Source organism: Salmo salar, chromosome ssa24, assembly GCF_905237065.1.
Source record: "Salmo salar chromosome ssa24, Ssal_v3.1, whole genome shotgun sequence".
Lineage (NCBI taxonomy): Eukaryota > Metazoa > Chordata > Actinopteri > Salmoniformes > Salmonidae > Salmo > Salmo salar.
The window spans coordinates 30,705,113-30,725,553 of NC_059465.1; the positions used below are offsets into that span (position 1 = coordinate 30,705,113).

Below are 20,441 nucleotides of genomic sequence, written 5' to 3' on the forward strand. Positions count from 1 at the left end.
CCAGTCCTTGCCACTGAAAAACATCCCCGCAGCATGATGCTGCCACCATCATGCTTCACCATAGGGATTGTGGCCAGGTTTCCTCCAGACATGACGCTTGGCATTCAGGCCAACAAGCAACGTTTGAAATATGTTCTACCCTCTTGTGGCTTTGAGTCAGTGACTCTTATCGCATCGTTTACCACTGTAAAATACCCTACCCCTGGGATGAATTTCAGTGTTTGGGGAGAGTGACATATCACTGGATAGTGACAGAAAACGCTTGTTGATCTGAGTAGAATGTAACACTTTGACGTAAGCAGAAACGTTCAAATGAATGGCTACTTTGTTGCACAGCAGACATGACCAATATGCACGGCTGTTTGTTAATGGATCATATATTTGTGCTGCAACAGCTTGCTATCTTTACGTTTTCGCTGTCAATATATAAATTGTGGCATTCTCACAAGATTAATTCACTGGGTGTGGTCATCACGGATTCCAGGGGGTTTGCCACCTAACGGGGCTTTCTGCTTATGACAGCAGTTGATATACATTCTACCAGCTTAAAATCTGGGGGAACAGTTATAGTGTTGCACTGGGTCTCTGATTTGCCTCCACTTATTGCTTCTTATGACTTGAACTACAGCTCAAAAGAACAAGAAGGCCTACTGTGTGTCAGACTAGCCTGATGACTCTTTCGCTGCTATCTTGTTCAATAGTGTGTGATTGCAGCCCGCAATTCAGGGCGTTCCTGCATGTAGCAAACAGTGTCCTTCGCTGCTATGTCCCCGCCTGCTACGTATCGGAGTCCTCCTAGCTACCTAACAAGTTAGCACACAGTGTCCTTCGCTCCCGCCTGCCGAACACCTGCCCTCACTGTCGTTAACAGAACTGAGGGAAAACTGTGCCCGACATGCGGAGGCGAAGGATACTGTCTACCAGTGTCTTAGCTATTGCTAGCTAGCTACCTATCTGCCTGCTGTGTAACGGAGTCCTAGCTAGCTAGCACCCAGTGTCCTTAACGCCTGCCGAACACCTACAACACTGGCCCTCGTCGTCGTTAACAGAACTGCGGGAAAACACTGCCCAACAAGCGGGGTCTACCGGTGTGCTAGCTAGCTACCTCTCCCGCCTGCTGTGTAACGGAGTCCTAGCTAACACACAGTGTCCTTCGTTCCCGCTTGCCAAACACCTACAGTGCCTTCAGAAAGTATTCAGTCCCCTTGACTTTTCCCATAACGAAAACAGGTTTTTAGGCAGCCTCAGAGAATAACATCGATCTATACACTGACTCGGTGAGTGAGTTTATAAGGAAGTGCATTGGAGATGTTGTACCCATTGTGACTATTGAAACCTACACTAACCAGAAACCGTGGATGGATGGCGGCATTTGCGCAAAACTAAAAGCGTGAACCATCGCATTTAACCATGGAAAGAGGACTGGGAATATGGCTGAATATAAACAGTGTAGTTATTCCCTCCACAAGGCAATCAAACAAGCGAAATGTCGGTATAGGGACAAAGTGGAGTGGCAATTCAACGGCTCAGACACAAGATGTATGTGGCAGGGTCTACAGGAAATCACAGACTACAAAAAGAAAACCAGCCACGTCACGGACCCCGGCGTCTTGCTTCCAGACAAACTAAACACCTTCTTTGTCCGTGGCCGAAGTGAGTAAGACATTTAAACGTGTTAACCCACGCAAGGCTGCTGGCCCAGACGGCATTCCTAGCCGCGTCCTCAGAGCATGTGCAGACCAGCTGGCTGGTGTGTTCACAGACATATTCAATCGCTCCCTATCCCAGTCTGCTGTCCCCACATGCTTCAAGATGGCCATCACTGTTCCTGTACCCAAGAAGGCAAAGATAACTGAACTAAATGACTACCGCCCCGTAGCACTCATTTCTGCCATCATGAAGTGCTTTGAGAGACTAGTTAAGGATCATATCACCTCTACCTTACCGGCCACCCTAGACCCACTTCAGTTTGCATACCGTCCCAACAGGTCCACAGATGATGCAATCGCTATCACACTGCCCTATCCCATCTGGACAAGAGGAATACCTATGTAAGAATGCTGTTTATTGTCTACAGCTCAGCATTTAACACCATAGTACCCTCCAAGCTCATCATTAAGCTGGAGGCCCTGGGTCTCAAACCCGCCATGTGCAATTGGGTCTTGGACTTTCTGACAGGCCGCCCCCAGGTGGTGAAGGTATGAATCAACACCTTCACTTCACTTCACATATACATTCATTTCAGTACATTTCATTGAGAAAATAAGGTATTATGTTGAATACAAAGTTAAGAGGCCAGAGCAAAATATGAAACAAAATTATTTTAATATATTGATCAACGGTTAATCAAATCAAGTTTATTTGTAGAGCACATTTTAAAACAAGTGTAGAGTGCAAAAATGCCAAACAGTGGGCACACAATGAAATAAACAAAACATATCAGAAACAATGAATAAGAGTACATAGCAGTCAAAACAGGGCAACAACAATGATAAGATACAATTATGAGAAGTGCAGTAGACATAGAACTGGTGCTCTCCTGATACAAAGGGGAAACAGGGGAAGCAGGTCTACAAATCCTTTACTTTTAGTAGAAATACTCTGATAAAATACAGGTAAAATAGAGACTTATCAGATGCTGGTTAATTTAGGCTGTGGCTAGATTTAATTTCCCAGCCTGAATACAACTGAAGAAGTCTTGAACTCAAAAAAAGTATTTGCTATTAAATGTACTTAAGGATCAAACATAAAATTACATTTGAAGGTTTTGCAAACCTATCAGATGCTTAATAATTTTAATAAACGTAAACCTCCTCATCAGACTCCTCACTCTACCGCAATCACCCTCTTTACACGGTCCATGAAGTCTGGCCTCCTGCTTCTAACAGAGTCCTGGTGCCACAGGATCACAGCTTTTATCGGATCATACTACCTGATCTCTGGAGAGGACAGCTGGACCATAAGGAGATCTGACTGTGTATCAGAATTTAGGTTGGACGGCAAATCGGTTTTCACCTGTTTCATGGTATTTAAACCTCTTTCACATCCAGCTGCAGTGGCAGGGAAGGACAGGAGCAGGTCAACCAATTCCAGCAAATCACAGCAGGAATGCTGATGGCTCCTGTTGACACGGAAGCAGGACATCTTCTGCAGGGACTGGGACTCTTGGTACATCAGCACCTTCAGGACAGTCCACTGGTCAGGGATCCTTTCAACATGGATGCCAGAGATCTCCAGGACAGGCTTGAAGTGGTCCACCAGGGTTTCCAGTTCAGTGTCACCAAAATCTAGAATAATTGTATACATTACAACAAGCACAATGCAGTTTTAATTCTCAAACTATAAAAATATGATAATGAGTCTGAACCTAACCTGACTGTCCTGTAATACAAAACATAATGTAACCTGCTGCGGCATCTCCTGACTCTGGCCAGTTGGTGAAGCTGACCAGCTTGGTGGAACACAGGACCCCTACACTGGTGTCCTGGAACCTGTCAGTCATACTCTCAACTAGCCTGTCAAGCATTTTGTCCTGTGAGGTGACGAGGGTCTTGCTGTCACCTCTGGTCAGTGAAATTCACTCATATCTGTTGGCCATTGTGGCCTTCATCATGGACCCTTTCCTGATGATACAAGGTTCATTTTACCATCCTTTCAGAATTTTCCTTTACATCACACTCTCACTCACACTCTCTCTCCCTCTCTTAATGACGTAATCCTTTCTCCTAATTTTCTTAAGGTAAGTATTTATTATTGCAGCTTAAATAAACATACTTGGTTTTGTACTTCTTAAGTACTGCCTGTGTTGAGCCGAAGGAGCTGTGGGCTTCTGCTATGGTGATAGTGATAGTGGACCTCTGCAGACAGGTGGACAGGTTGCTCAGGTGCTGTTGCAGGAAGCCACAGAAGCAGATAACAACAGCCTCCCTTGCAGTACTGTCGTATTTCCTGGCCTTGGCCTGCTGGACACCTCTGACATTTCGGGCATCAGCAGATTGAATCTGAAATACATAAAGAACAAATACATACAAATAGACAATTAATTGCTGTCAAAAAAATATATATTACATTTGACACATTTTATTAGTGCATAAAGCATTGAAACATGATGTTACCAACTGTAACTGTGTTTGTTGTTATTCACAGGACATTACATATTGATGACTTTTGGAGTACTTAGCATAGCAATCTATTGCCCCTACCTATTCCAGGTGCTGGACAAGCCCCTGGTAACCTCACAGGAAGTGGTCCAGTGCATGCATTAGGTGTCCTACCCATCGGGTCCTGCCAATTCTGGTGGGCCTCAGTGGTGTGTGCCCAAGAGGCTGGAAGCTGTTTACCAGGTTTGCCCTGTTCAGTGGACTGGTGTGGCAGAAGGTGTAGAGTCCACTGAGGAGGTCTTCTACTTTCTGAAACATCACGTTGGACCGGATAGCATCAGAAAAGGTCAGTTCAAGGCGGTGTGCCATACAGTGGATACTGATGATGTAGGCCCTGTCCCCCTTCAGCCGGCTGACATTCTTGGCATCCGGTCATCACAGCAGCTCCATCTGTTCCCAGAGCGACCAACTTACTCCCCCACTCATCACACACTCCCTCCATGATGGCACTGATGGCGTTGCTTATGTGTGCCGCGTCTGCATTCTCCACCGACTTGACGCCAACAAACTTCGACTCGATCTTTCCCTTGTGACAGAATCTGACATAAACTAACTCCTCGTCTTTCACAGAACTGTCTGACATGATGGAGAGAAATGTGGTGTTTTTCAGATTCTCTCGGATGTTGTTTCTCACCACCTCTGCATTATGGTGCATAAACTTTTTGGGCTGCTCCTCATTTGTATATGTTGAGCCCACAGCGATTCCTTTTTTTCCATCCAAACTGCAAAAATCTAACATCAACTTAATTCAATAATAATGAAATATACAATCATGTTATCCAATATAGCTGGCAGGTGATTGTGCTAAATTAGCCTTCTACCCTTTGTTTGCTTGAGGATCAACACTATAAGGCTGGTAAAGTAAATTGTGTCACAATGCTTTAAAATGTAAACAGCATCTGGAGACAAACATTAAAATAGAATGTTACAGAGCAATAGGAAAGCATGGAGATCCATGTCGGCATCAGTAGGCCTATCATTTTATGGTATTTATACACTATTTTGAGGTGAACCAAAGCTTATCAAGAGCTGAGAAATAACCTACAATACTGGACCATGTCTGCTAAATACACTTGAAAAAACTTGCTACAAAAGTACTAGTCTAGCTACAAGAGTAACAACATTTTCACTTACTCGCACATCCATTCGAAGTCAGAAAGTGGTCTTGCCTTCTTGCCAATGGCATGTACAGTCCTAAACAGTATGTTCATCTTCGTGCTGGTCTGCTCTGACCTTGCCATTAGCGCTGTCACAGAGGGTGTCAAGAGGAGAGGCTCCGATTGACCCGGGACACAGACACGCAGGCAATATGACACTTGCTGTGTCCGTGGTCACGAATGTTCTCCAGCTTCATCGTTTTATTTTCCGATGACAAATGAGTCGTTTCTGCTTTTATCTTTAGCATACTGGCGACACACAGAACAACTCATCACCACAGCCTCAGCATCATACTGTAGCCAGCCTATTGAAACTCCTTTATCTCCAAACCTCCATTTCTAACAACTTGATTTTTTTTATGTGATTCGTCCTCCTTTTCATCCGTGGGTTTTCGTTTCAAAAGGTTGGCTTACTCCAGGTAAATGTCGCCACCCGTGGCAAGTGAGCGATGTCAGGTAGTTGATGTCTGGTACGGTAAACAGGGCCACGAAACTAGGAGCAGTAGAGACGGTCTGTGGCTGGCAAACATCAGTAATTTCCTCCGAACCATCATGCCAGATATTTTATTACATTACTATTTTGGTACATTTACCCGCCAGTGTGGCGGGTAGCCTTCTGAGATTTACTCGCCAAACGGAAAATCTACCCGCATTTGGTGCTTGGCGGGTGTTAATTTCAGACCCTGGTTGACACATTTATACAATAAACCCTTTTCCCATAAGGGTACCGAGCCAATTAAGACGGAATATCAACTTAATGTAAAAACTTGAGAAGCAAAATTCGGTTTTCATCAAAAGAATACACCGAACAAAAAATATAAAACGCAACATGCAACAATTTCAAAGATTTTACTGAATTACAGTTCATATAAGGAAATCAGTCAATTGAAATAAATTCATTAGACCCTAATCTATGGATTTCACGTGAACGGAATACAGATATGCATCTGTTGGTCACAGACACCTTAAAAAAAGGTAGGGGCGTGGATCAGAAAAACAGTCAGTATCTGGTGTGACCACCATTTGCCTCATGCAGCGCAACACATCTCCTTCACATAGAGTTGGTCAGGCTGTTGATTATGGCCCGAGGAATGTTGTCCCACTCCTCTTCAATGTCCTCTACTCCAACAATTAATCCACAGATAAAATGGTAAAGCTAGTTAGTTTCTAGTAATCTCTCCTCCTTCGGTCTTCTTCTTCTTTGGACATTATATGGCGGTTGGCAACCAACTTTAAGGTGCATTACCACCACCAACTGGACAGGAGTGGGGACCTCAATTCGTCTTTCAATCACCCACGTTGGTATGTGCTCCTACAAACCAATGAGGGGATGGAAGAGGCGGGACTTGCAGCGCATCAAGTGTCAAAAATAGAATCAAGTTCTACGCAAACGCGCGTTGCTCGCGCGAGCAGTTTGGATGAAAGAAACGAATGTCCGTGGGCATGGAATAGCGTTTGGCTGGTGCAAGGAGTCTGGATTGCCAGGCAAATGTCTGACAGTAGTACCTATGACAGTCAGTATAGTATGAAGATAGGCAGACACTGCTTCTTCAATAGAAATCCCTGATAACGCTTGTAGGCGATGTCATGTTGTCTCGTCTCGCGCCGAACTGCATATGTTGCATAGTTGTTTTTGACGAAAATCAAAACTTGTTTATCACTTTCACGAGGTTGGAGTAATAACATGTTCAGCTACATAAAAGTTTGGCTCGAAACTAGGTTGTGCCTTTAGATTTCGAGAAAATGAACATCTAAGGAAAGAAAGTTTTGCGTATCTCTTTGACTTCTCTAACCCCAAACCCCCAGCCGGGTATGCTTGGAATGCTTCACAAACATTCCCGGAAGTCTCGCGATGTTGCGCGTCGGTTTATAAACTCTAGTAGCACGGTTTACAGTATTCATTTAGTAGGGTATACATTAAATAATATAAGTAACTTAATGCAAGGGTCTCTTTTGTCTACAAATTGGCTAAGAATTTAGACATTTTGATATTCCAAGTCTAATGTTTGTGTAAACTTGCAAGGTTATTATAGGATAGAATGAAAGGTATCTAGTCCCCATTGGCTCAATATGCTAGTCAATACTGAATAAATATGTTTCAGTTTTTTCCCATTGTGAAAAGGTATTTAGAAATTGAAATGATTGATATTATAGCAAAAACATGTAGAGCCTATCTGGCAACAGTTAAATGACCATGCTGCTGACCAAGAAGAGGCTTATGAGCTTTGCTGGTCACTTGACTTCACAAACAATGAGGTCTTTATGATCAAAGAGGGAAATTGCCTCACTAATGAAAATGGGTGAAATCCCATATTTCCATATTATATTCTACCTCTTATTTTTTAGTTTTTGTACATGGTTTTAGATCAAAATAATGGATAGTCAACCTCAGTGGAGAGTGCAATTTCTTAACTTGTTTCACATCAGCTTGAGGTAAATGTACTGCATAGGCCTACTGGTAGCACAGAGTAAAATAATGTTGATGTGTGCTGTCAAACGCCCTTGTGATAATTATACAGCCTAGGCTACAATGGAATCACACATTAGAACTGCTGTGTGCCCTTGGCTGTTACCAGGCCATAAAGAGCCTAGGTTTTTTAATCCATAACTAGGTTGCAGTTGCCTAACTTTCATTAATGGTGCCTATTGAATGTTCTGGCTCAATGAACCAAAAATGGATAGTAATGAAGAGTCTTCAGAATTAAAGAAAAGGGTAGGCATAACAGATTTTCTTTATTTATTGATATAATGACAAATAAAAAATGTTGCCTGTTTGATGACGATATCCACACAGAATGGATTATCTGTAACCGGTGTGTGAGAGAGGAATGCCTTTCACACAGTCATAATCAATGGTTGCTGTGTAAAGAGTGCAGAATGAACTTAGACTGTAATTCGATGTTATGCTCAGACGATGGGACACTGATTAAAACAACTGATCAATTGTATTATAATCAGTATATTTTCTGCGCATCCAACCACATTCTCGAAAGGCACTCTGCTTAAGGATGAGTACGCTAGAGCAAACTTTGCACTTGTAAGATAAATGTATTTTGCTTGACAGCAAAATCTATACATTAAACAAAGTATAGGACTCAAAATGACTAAAAGAGATACGGAATATCAACCTTTGCTTGAAGGTATCACAGAAACAAAACAGAAAATTAAGGTACGTATAATAATACAATAACATGTGTTATTACTATATTAGTAATAATAATGACAACAGTAATAACAGTAATGATAATTTATTATAATTACTACTATTATGATTACTATTATTATTATTACAATTGCTTGTAATGACAGTTTAAAAGAGAATTATAGGTTACATAAATGTATTATAATGCATATCAACTAAGCCCACTGTTTTAAGTGTCCTTCATCTGCAAATGGGGCCTGAAATGATTATTAACTTATTTAAAGAAACCTATAGTTTACTTCATTGTCTACACTTGGCTATTGTAATTAATAACCTTAGCTAAAATATAGGTGATCTGTACTTGTGCCTCATTTGAACTTCTGAAAGCTATCTAATAGTAAAATATGATAATGATTAGGCTGCTCTTGTTGAAGGTATCCTTTTTCTGTTAATAATGAATGTTGAAGAGTACTACTGCACAGATTCTGTACATATTATGGAATGCTAATCCACCAATTATGTGTGTTATTGGTTTCAGTGTCCTAACACATCCCTTCTACTGGCAATTTGTGCAGCTTGCATCGGTGGAACCTTTCAATATGGTTATAATATTTCCATCATCAATTCCCCCACCAAGGTAACACATTATTGTCAATATTTGTCTACTTAAATTGACTATACGTAGATAGCTAAAGAGGAGAGGTTTAGTTGTTATTGAACTGATGAGATGATGATGAGGACATTGGATAATAATTTGTATTTTTCCCTCATTGAACCATGCCTGTGTGTTCAGAAAACAGTCACAGTCACATGCAACCCTGGTGACGATATTCCATTTCAATCTTAGGTCACACTACAAGGGAATCTTGACTAATCATTTGAGTAAAAAAAATGTGAATTCTACCATGTAATTTCAGTAGCCTTGTGTAACTGTTGTGTAACTGTTGTGTGGTTGGTACATTTCTCACACACATTCAGGGGCACAGATGTAGGATTTTAATTTGATCTATATGTTCACAACAAAATAATCCTGCATTAACAGGATTTGAACATTTAGCGCATAATGTTGCTTGATCGGTGGTTATGCTATTAGCTGTATTGCCAAAAGTAGGTTACATGAAAAGTACAATACTATTAATATAACTGTAGGTTTTCAATGAATTTATGTAAATCAAAGCTCATCAGCATTTCCTGCAGTGCAGGAAGATTCTCAGCAACAAAACAGTGATCGAATTAAGATCTTACAACTGTATAATAATACTAAAATAATGCAAATTATGATTACATTCCAGCTGTGAGCAATGCCTTCTCTTTTCAAGGCAGTATTGAGTAAGGGATGCCTTCTTTGTCCAGTCTGTGCAGAATTTCATCAACCAAACCTGGCTGGAGCGCTATGAAGAGAACATCTCAGAGCAATACCTCACTCTACTGTGGTCCAGCATCGTGTCCATTTTCACAATAGGTGGATTTATTGGAGCGACTATTGGTGGAACACTGGCAATTAGATTTGGGAGGTATAGAGAAGTGTTTTGTTAATAGTGGCTACTGGCTATAATTCCCATTTGGATATTTGTGTCAGTCCCCAATTTTACACATAGGCTATTATTACTATTTTAGCTATATCCATTTGACTGTAAGTATTTTTTCTATCCGAACAAGGCACTTTCAATAAATGTTGTATTAATGGCAAATATTCTCTATACCCTGATGCAGACAGCTTGTCTGTTGAAACATTGGATATTAGGTTATTCAATTATTGCATCTGAGCTCCTAGAGTGTACGGCTCTCCTTTAATTTTTCAAATATTCTCTGTGTCACAGAAAAGGGACACTGATGATGAACAATGCATTTGCCTTACTGGCTGCTCTGTTGATGGGCCTGAGCTATCCCACTGGATTATTTGAACTGCTCATAATTGGACGATTTTTCACAGGAGTAAATGCGGGTAAATATGTCAGTTAGTTAGTCAAGTGAAGTGTTGACATCAGCAGTTTGCAGTCTTTATTTCTAAGATGAGTGTGTTGAAAAATATAGATGTATTGAAGGTTCTGTCTTGCTTGTAAGTCAATGTGCCGCACTTTGTTTTAACAATCTGCTGATTTGCAGGCATTGGCATATGCGTTCAGCCACTGTATCTGGGGGAAATCGCCCCAAGAGCACTTCGTGGCGCCATGGCGATGGGGACCTCTATTTTCATCACTGGGGGCATCCTTACTGGACAGGTGATTGGGCTTAAGTAAGTTAAGATCATCCTGGACTAAAACCTACCTCGCAGAGTACTTTGAAATGAAGACTGTGTATAATGTCTTGTCTGCGTTCCCACACTAAATGTGTCTATGATCCTGCAGTGAGCTCCTGGGTAAAGAAGAGTACTGGCCCATCCTACTCTCCACCACCTGTATCCCAGCGTTCCTGCAGCTCCTCATACTACCCTGGTTCCCAGAGAGCCCTCGCTACCTGCTGATCGACAGAGGGGATGACGTTGGATGTGGAACCGGTATGTTTCAATCACATGTAAAAATCCCTCTCACCTAGGAACTGACAAATTGTCTTAAAAAAACATGAATCGTGCTTTACACTATTTTGACAGAAAAAAAGTTGTTTCAGTGACAAAGTAGGAAGGAACAAAGTGTGCAAACCTATATCGTAACCTACAATCATTGATCTAAAAAAGAGAGCTGAGCTGTGTCACTCTCAGTCCCTGAACATTTATTTGACATGGTGCACAGGGTGGAAACTTTGGAGAGGGTGATCATTCCACCTTTATCTCAGATCAGAAGGGTCGGAACTCTGAAACATCAATTGCACAAATATTTCCCCTTGAGACTTACTGGGTCAAGCATATGACTGCAGTACATACTATAACAGAAGGTTACACTGCTAGGCAATGTCTCTCTAGTCACACAATCCTTGATTCTTAAAGAAATATTACTGTGTATCCCACTGTGTCTGATTTCGTTGGCTGGGTGAATGAGTGGATTCCTGTTTGTTATGAGTGTGAGGGATAACAAATTAGCCGTGGAGAGGAGAGGGACCATGTGAGCTGTGTCTTGTGTTCCTTGTGGACAGCGATGAAGCAACTCCACGGCACAGATAACTTTGACCGCGAGCGGGAGGACATGGAGAGAGAGAGGATCAGCGCTATGGGGATCAAACCCAAAAAGCCCTGGGAGCTGTTCATGGACCGCAGCCTCCGCTGGCAAGTCCTCACCATCATCGTGATCAACGCCGCCCAGCAGCTCAACGGCATCAACGCTGTACGTCAGCAGCAGACCAATTCACCACATGACCCTATGAGCCCTCAGGGCTGCAACGTTTCTCAGTATAAACTCAAGTCAGCTAAGATGAGAAGATGTTGGTTTAAATGTACAATATTCCATTCAGTTAGAACCCTTTTGGGTTTCATGTAGAACCCTTTCCACAGAGGGTTCTAGATGGAACCCCAAAAGGTTCTACCTAGTACCAAAATGGATTCTACAAAGGGTTCTCCTATGGGGACAGTCAAAGAACCATTTTAGGTTCTGGCACTTTTTTTCCTAAGAGTGTATGTATACCCTGTATAGTCTATATACTCTATAACAACTTGCATGTCCTGGAGGCTATTTGAACTTAACGCGAGAGTTCTGTAAATGGAATATTGTACACAGAGGGTTCTACCTGGAACCAAAAAGGGTTCTAACTGGAACCGAAAAGGGTTCTCCTATGGAGACAGCCAAAGAACCCTTTTGAAAGCTTATTTTTGTCAGAGTGTAGGGTATGGTATACACTATACAATATAGGGTATAGTATGAAGCCCCTGTGTTTAATTAGTTTTCTATAACTCTCTCTCTCGTTCTCTCGCTCTTGAAGATTTATTTCTATACAGATTATGTGTTTGAGGAGGCTGGAATTCCAGAGGTTAACATACCCTACGTAACTGTGGGCACAGGAGCCTGTGAATGCCTCACTGCCCTTACCTGTGTAAGTGTCAACTATTGCTCAGAGTACAGATACTTTATATCCAAGTATTTAGAAGCATGCATGGAGTATATTGCGTATTGTCACGCAACCCCATGCCTCTTTTCCACATGACTGATCACAAATTGCATCATGCCATGGTGGTATTCCCACAATACTGTTCTCATAGAACATATTTATTCTGATTTACAGTTCCTTGCAAAAGTATTCATACTCCTTGGATTTCTTCACATTTTATTGTGCTACAAAGTCGGATTCAAATGGATTTCATTGTAATTTTCTGTCAACAATCCACACAAAATACTATTTTTATTGTATTTTTTAGACTAATAGAAATGAAATAACAAAAATATGGTCATTACATAACTACTCAGCTCCCTGAGTCAATACATGTTAAAATCACATTTGGCAGCGATCTGGATTGTGCAACATTTTCCCATTATTCTTTTCATAATTATTCAAGCTCTGTCAAGATGTTGGGGATCATGGCTAGAAAGCAATTTTCAAGTCTTGCCATATATTTTCAAGCAGATTTAAGTCAAAACTGTAACTTGGCTACTCAGGAACATTACTGTATTCTTGATAAGCTACTCCAGTGTATATTTGGCCTTTTGTTGGAGGTTATTGTCCTGCTGAAAGGTGAATTCCTCTCCCAGTGTCTGGTATAAAGCAGACTGAAGCAGGTTTTCCTCCAGGATTTTGCCTGTGCTTAGCAGCATCCCATTTTTTTAAATCCTGACAAACTCCCCAGTATTTGCCAAGCATACCCATACCATGATGCAGCCACCAACATGCTTGAAAATAAGGAGGTAGTTACTCAGTGATGTGTTGTTGTGTTGGATTTGCCCCAAACAAAAGGCTTTGAATTTAGGCCAAAAAGTTGATTCCTTTTCCATGTTTTTTTTGCAGTATTGCAGTATGTTTTTTTTGCAGTATTACTTTAGTGCGTTGTTGCATACAGGATGCATGTTTGGGATTTTTTTTTATGCTGTATATTTGTATTCAACTTTTCACTCTGTCATTTAAGTCATTATTGTGGAGTCAGTACAATGTCGTTGATCAACCTTCAGTTTTCTCCCATCACAGCCACTGAACTCTGTAACTGTTTTAAAATCACAAATGACCTCATGGTAACATCACTGAGAAGTTTAATTCCTCTCCTGCAGCTCAGTTCAGAAGGATGACTATCTTTGATGTGTCTGGGTGGTTTAATACATAATCCACAGCATAATCATTAACTTTACCATGCTTAAAGAGATATTCAATGTCTGATTTGTTATTGTTACCATCTACCAATCATCTCCCTTCTCAATGAGGCTTTCGAAAAGCTCCCTGGTCTTTGTAGTTAAATCTGTGCTTGAAATTCAATACTTTATTGGGGGACCTTACAGATGTTGTATGCATGGGGGACAGAGGAAGAGTTAGTTATGTCAACCCCTATTATTTCACACAGAGTGAGTTCATGTAACTTGTGTGGTTTGTTAAGCCAAATTGTCACGTCCTGACCTTAGAAAGCTGTTATTTTCTATGGTAGAGTAGGTCAGGGCGTGACAGGGGGGTTTTCTAGTTTAGTTTTTCTATGTTGTCAGGTTCCAGTTTTGTATTTCTATGTTGGGTTTTGTTTGGGATGATCTTCAATTAGAGGCAGCTGGTCCTCGTTGTCTCTAATTGGAGATCATACTTAAGTAGGGTTTTTTTCCACCTGGGTTTGTGGGAGATTATCTTTGAGTCAGTGTATGTTTCACCTCTGCGTCACGGTTTGTTGTTTTTGTTATTCAGTTATTTATATGTATTGCATAGTTTCACAGTGTAAATCAAATGTGGAACGACACACACGCTGCACTTTGGTTCGCTCCTCCTTTCGACAACCGTGACAGAATCTCCCACCACCAAAGGACCAAGCAGCGTGCCCAGGAGAAACAGGAATGGACTTCAGAGGAAATTCTGGACGGGAAAGGACCCTGGAGTCAGGCTGGGGAGTATCGCCGTCCGAAAGAGGAGATTGAGGCAGCTAAAGCGGAGCGGCGATATTACGAGGCACTATACCAACCACGAGGCAAGTGCGAGAGGCAGCCCCCCCCCAAGACGGGGAGATTGGCAGAGTCAGGTTGGAGACCTGAGCCAACTCCCCGTGCTTACTGTGGGGAACGAGTGACGAAGCAAGCACCGTGTTATGCGGTGATGCACACTGTGTCGCCAGTGCGCATTCACAGGCCGGTGCGATCTGTGCCCGCGCCCCGCATTTGTCGAGCTAGGTTGAGCATCCAGCCAGGACGGGTTGTGCCAGCTCTATGCTCGAGACCTCCAGTACGCCTCCACGGCCCAGTATATCCAGTGCGCCTGCCCAGTCCGGGGTGTCCTGTTCCTGCTCCCCGCACTCGCCCTGAGGTGCGTGTTACCAGTCTGGCGCCACCTGTGCCAGCCCCACGCATCAGGCCTCCAGTGCGCCTGCCCAGTCCGGGGTGTCCTGTTCCTGCTCCCCGCACTCGCCCTGAGGTGCGTGTTACCAGTCGGGCGCCACCTGTGCCACCCCCACGCATCAGGCCTCCAGTGCGCATTCCCAGTCCAGAGCTTCCGGCGACAGTTTCCAGTCCGGAACCCCCGGCGACAGTTTCCAGTCCGGAACCCCCGGCGACAGTTCCCAGTCCGGAACCCCCGGCGACAGTTCCCAGTCCGGAACCCCCGGCGACAGTTCCCAGTCCGGAACCCCCGGCGACAGTTCCCAGTCCGGAACCCCCGGCGACAGTTCCCAGTCCGGAACCCCCAGCGGCGGTCTGCAGCACAGAGCCTCCGGCGACGATCTACGGTCCGGTTCCTCCGACAACGATCCGGTCCGGGGGCACAAAAGCAGAGGGATCAGCGGGCGGAGCGGGGGTTACGCCCCGAGGATCCGCTGGATGAGAAGGTTCTGCCTACTGCACCAGAGCCGCCATAGACATTTGTCACCCTCCGTAACCATCCCTTTTTTTGGGAGGGGGGTTATTTTGTTGCGTTCGGAGTCCGCACCTTTGGGGGGGGTACTGTCACGTCCTGACCTTAGAAAGCTGTTATTTTCTATGGTAGAGTAGGTCAGGGCGTGACAGGGGGGGTTTTCTAGTTTAGTTTTTCTATGTTGTCAGGTTCTAGTTTTGTATTTCTATGTTGGGTTTTGTTTGGGATGATCTCCAATTAGAGGCAGCTGGTCCTCGTCTCTAATTGGAGATCATACTTAAGTAGGGTTTTTTTCCACCTGGGTTTGTGGGAGATTATCTTTGAGTCAGTGTATGTTTCACCTCTGCGTCACGGTTTGTTGTTTTTGTTATTTATATGTATTGCATAGTTTCACAGTGTAAATAAAATGTGGAACAACACACATGCTGCACTTTGGTCCGCTCCTCTTTTCGACAACCGTGACACAAATTTTACTCCTTAACTAATTTAGGTTTGCCTGAACAAAGGGGCTGAATACTATACTTTAGTTATACCATTTTTATTAACCTTTAACTAAGATTTTTCCCACTTTGACATTACAGATTATTTTGAGTAGATTCAATTTAATTCAATTTTAATTCCACTTTTAACACAAAATGTGAAGAAATCCAAGGGTTATGAATACATTTGCAAGGCACTGAATGTTACTATTCATCCGATGGATTAACATACAGTTCATTCAGAAAGTATTCAGACCCCTTCACATTTTGTTACATTACCGCCTTAATTCCAAAACTGATGAAATAAAAAAAATCCTCAATCTACACACAATATCACATGACAAAGCCAAAAAAACTGAAATACCTTATTTACATAAGTATTCAGAGCCTATGCTACGAGACGCAAAATTGAGCTCAGTTGTGTTTCCATTGATCATCCTTGAGATGTTTCTAAAACTTGATTGGAGTCCACCTGTGGTAAATTCAATTGATTGGACATGACTTGGAAAGGAAGACACCTGTCAATATAAGGTCCCACAGTTGACCGTGCATGTCAGAGCAAAATCCAAGCCATGAGGTTGAAGGATTGGTCCTTAGAGCTCTGAGACAGGATTGTGTTGAGGCACAGATCTGGGGATGGGCACCAAACAAATTCTGCAGCATTGAAGGTCCCCAAGAACACAGTGGCCTCCATCATTCTTAAATGGAAGAACTTTGGAACCACCAAGACTCTTCCTAGAGCTGGCCGCCGGGCCAAACTGAGCAATCGGCGGAGAACGGCCTTGGTCAGGGAGGTGACTAAGAACCTGATGGTTACTCTGACAGAGCTCCAGAGTTCCTCTGTGGAGAGGAACCTTCCAGAAGGACAACCATCTCTGCAGCAGTCCACCAATCAGTCCTTTATGGTAGAGTGGACAGACGGAAGCCACTCCTCAGTAAAAGGCATATGACAGCCCACTTGGAGTTTGCCAAAAGGCACCTAAAGGAATCTCAGACCATGAGAAACAAGATTCTCTGGTCTGATGAAACCAAGATTGAACTCTTTGGCCTGAATGCCAAGCGTCACGTCTGGAGGAAACCGGGCACCGCTCATCACCTGGCCAATACCATCCATACGGTGAAGCATGATGGTGGCAGAATCATGCTGTGGGGGTGTTTTTCAGCAGAAGGGACTGGGAGACTAGTCAGGATCAAGGGAAAGAGGAACAAAGCAAAGTACAGTGAGATCCTTGAAAACATGCTCCAGAGCTCTCAGGACCTTGGAAGAGGAACCTTCGCCACAGTCTGACAGGACAATGTCCCTAAGCACACAGCCAAGAAAACGCCAGAGTGGCTTTGGGACAAGTCTCTGAATATCCTTGAGTGGCCCAGCCAGAGCCCGGACTTGAACCCGATTGAACATCTCTGGAGAGACCTGAAAATAGCTGTGCAGCGACGCTCCCCTTCCAATCTGACAGAGTTTGAGAGGATCTGCAGAGAAGAATGGAAGAAACTCCCCAAATACAGGTGTGCCAAGCTTGTAGCATCATACCCAAGTAGACTTGAGGCTGTAATCGCTGCCAAATATGCTTCAACAAAGTACTGAGTAGTGTCTGAATACTTATGTAAATGTGATATTTCCGTTTTTTAAAATTATTTTTATACTTTTGCAAAAATTTCTGTTTTTGCTTTGTCATTATGGGTTATTGTGTGTAGATTGAGGGGGAAATAACAATTTAATCCATTTTAGAATAAGGCTATAACGTAAGAAAATGTGGAAAAAGTGAAGGTGTCTGAATATTTTCCGAATGCACTGTATTTAATGAAGATACCAGTGGTGTGATACTAGGTGTGACTGGAAACGTGTTAATTAGGTTGTTCAACTAAGAAGATCATATATTTCTCCACGGCTTGTCTGCTGGTATGTCATGTGAGTTGCTGTGTCTTTCAGGGCATGCTGATCGAATCTCTGGGACGAAAAGTGCTTATCATCGGAGGGTACACCCTTATGGCTTTCTGGTGTATTTGCTTCACTCTGACCCTCACCTTCCAAGTAAAGCATCTTTGATCTAACAATTCCATTTTGTGTGAATGTTTTAATCAGAAAAAGATACATGTATTGCACTTCTGCATTTTTAAATGTGACTTGCTAGTTTCTGTAATGTCAGCAATAGTATGTTTCTATACCCTTGTGTGTTACCATAAAAATAATGATATAAAATAAATCACGTTGGTGTTACCAACCCTGAATGTGGCTTAGGTGGCCACTTTGGGAACATTAGTTTGTTTATGATTTTATTGTTGTGTTCTTTCCTTGAACACAGGGAGCAGGCCCATGGATACCTTATCTTAGTATGGGATGCGTCTTTGCTTTCATACTGAGCTTTGGCATGGGACCAGGTAACCGACAGAACTTACGTATAACTAATCTATGCCAGTATGGTGTGATCTCGCAGCAATATTATTTATAATCTGATTATAAATCAATTTAAAACTAACACTTTAGCTCAGGTTTTAGGTCAATTCAGGAAGCACACTGAAATTCAAATTATTGTCAATGCTTTTCAATTAGAACATTTTGAATTGAAATTTGGTTTACTTTCTGAATTGACTGGAATTGAATGGAATTGACCCCAACCCTGCTATACCTTCACTTTGTCCTTTGCAGGTGGTGTGACAAACATCTTGATCACAGAGTTATTCACACAAACCACACGGCCTGCTGCGTACATGATCGGAGGGTCCGTGAACTGGCTCAGCTTCTTCTTCATTGGCATGGCGTTTCCATTTATTGTGGTAGGTTCCAACTGTTTCATGATACTTAACCTTTAAAATAAGGTGGTTACTGTTAGGTTATACGACTGACATGGAATTATGATATGGTTGTTTTGGGAGCTGGCTTTAGATGGATTTGGTCTGCTCTTCTACCCACACAGACTAAGTTGCAGCAGTATTGTTTCCTGGTGTTCTTGGTTGTTTGTGTCTTGGTGGCTGTATACATATTCCTGGTAGTCCCCGAGACAAAGAACAAAACCTTCCTGGAGATCCAAACAGAGTTCCAGTCTGGAGAAAAGAGGAAGGCTTCCAAAGCTGACCACAGCCCAAGGACAACAATGTTGTCAACCCCTCTGTGAAACACAGCTCCAGTGTTGCTACCACACTATGAATATCTCCCAGTCATGGATTTTTTTAAAGTTCCAGAATGTTCATTCTTTGTCAGGGATCGTGATTTTGAAGAGTAAACATTATGATAACCGGAACACAGGAAACAACATTTGGTGCTGTTAATGTTACTGTTAAGTCCAGATCCGCAACATATTGGATCCATTTTTACAAATATATAGGTTATAAACACTAATTATTTAAGGCTCAGTAGTTTAACATACTGGTAATATGGTATTAGCTGCTCAGGATTACATTAAGAATTTTACTGGAAAATGTGTTGACATTTGATTTATATCTGTATCTGCCAACATCTGTCAATTAACATTTTGAATGAATAAAATACATAAAAATGACTATCCTCCAAGTCCGTATTTCCAATAAAATCTGTCCACAACATGTCAGTCTCCTAAATGAACACATGGAGAGAGGCTTACAAGTTTGCAGCCCACTTTATATATGAGGCACTCTATGATTTCAGGATTTACTGGACCATACCATACTCCCAACCAAATAATCTCCAAACAAACCAGCACTCAGTTCAATGTTTTTGTGCTTACACACTTACAGCATCATATTGTAGTGTAGTCATAATGTGTTACTTTACTTACTCAACATTTGAGGTTGGATTACCGAGATTAAAAATCAACAGAATCACAGCCATATGGCCAGGCCAGGGCATGTGATAATGAGGCTGTCTAGAAACTGAACAAAGGAATCATTCATGGTGTAACGGTCGTCGTATATACTGGACCAAGGCGCAGCGGGTTGAGTGCTCATTTGATCTTTTATTGAACACGTAACAAAACAAAACAAAACAAGAAAACATACGAACGAACAGTATTGCAGGCTAGCACAGCAGTGCAAAAACAACTTCCCACAAAGGGACAGGTGACAGGGCTACCTAAGTATGACTCTCAATCAGCAACAACGATGTTCCTGATTGAGAGCCATACCAGGCCAACACAGAAATACACAACATAGAAAACCATAGAAATACAAAACAAGAACATTACCCCAAAACCCCAGAACACATAAATCAAAACACCCCTCTTACATAAATACATATACCATTAAACCCCGAACCACATAAAACAAATACCCCTTGCCACGTCCTGACCAAACTACAATAAACAATAACCCCTTATACTGGTCAGGACGTGACACATGGTCAATAGGGCAAAAAATGCCATTGCAGCATTATAATATAATACAAGTGGTAATATTGAAATATAATAAAGAAATTAGCTAATGACAAAGTGAAAAAATGTTTTTAGAAATGTTTGCAAATATCTCCTTTACATAAGTATTCACACCCCTGAGTCAATACATTGCAGAAGCACCTTTGGCAGCGATGACAGCTGTGAGTCTTTCTGGGTAAGTCTAAGTAGCTTTCCACATCTGGATTGTGCAACATTTGCCCATTATTCTTAAAATAATTCTTCAAGCTCTGTCAAATTGGTTGTTGATCATT

The 20,441-nt window shown here is 42.2% G+C and overlaps 1 protein-coding gene across 2 annotated transcripts; it reads left to right on the top strand.

Moving 5' to 3' along the window:
* Positions 1 to 7,100: 7,100 nt before the first annotated feature.
* Positions 7,101 to 19,326, top strand: LOC106585651 (solute carrier family 2, facilitated glucose transporter member 11). 2 transcript variants are annotated; one of them, XM_014172080.2, is made up of 12 exons: positions 7,101 to 8,486; positions 8,998 to 9,096; positions 9,813 to 9,973; positions 10,280 to 10,404; positions 10,566 to 10,695; positions 10,808 to 10,956; positions 11,529 to 11,716; positions 12,309 to 12,419; positions 17,757 to 17,858; positions 18,130 to 18,205; positions 18,474 to 18,601; positions 18,742 to 19,326. In XM_014172080.2, exons 1-12 carry the CDS (start codon positions 8,418 to 8,420, stop codon positions 18,937 to 18,939), a joined length of 1,536 nt encoding a protein of 511 aa, XP_014027555.1. In that variant the 5' UTR covers positions 7,101 to 8,417; the 3' UTR covers positions 18,940 to 19,326. The 2 variants fall into 2 exon arrangements, with proteins under 2 accessions (XP_014027555.1, XP_014027556.1); XM_014172081.2 differs by having other exon boundaries at positions 7,101 to 8,030.
* Positions 19,327 to 20,441: the final 1,115 nt, after the last annotated feature.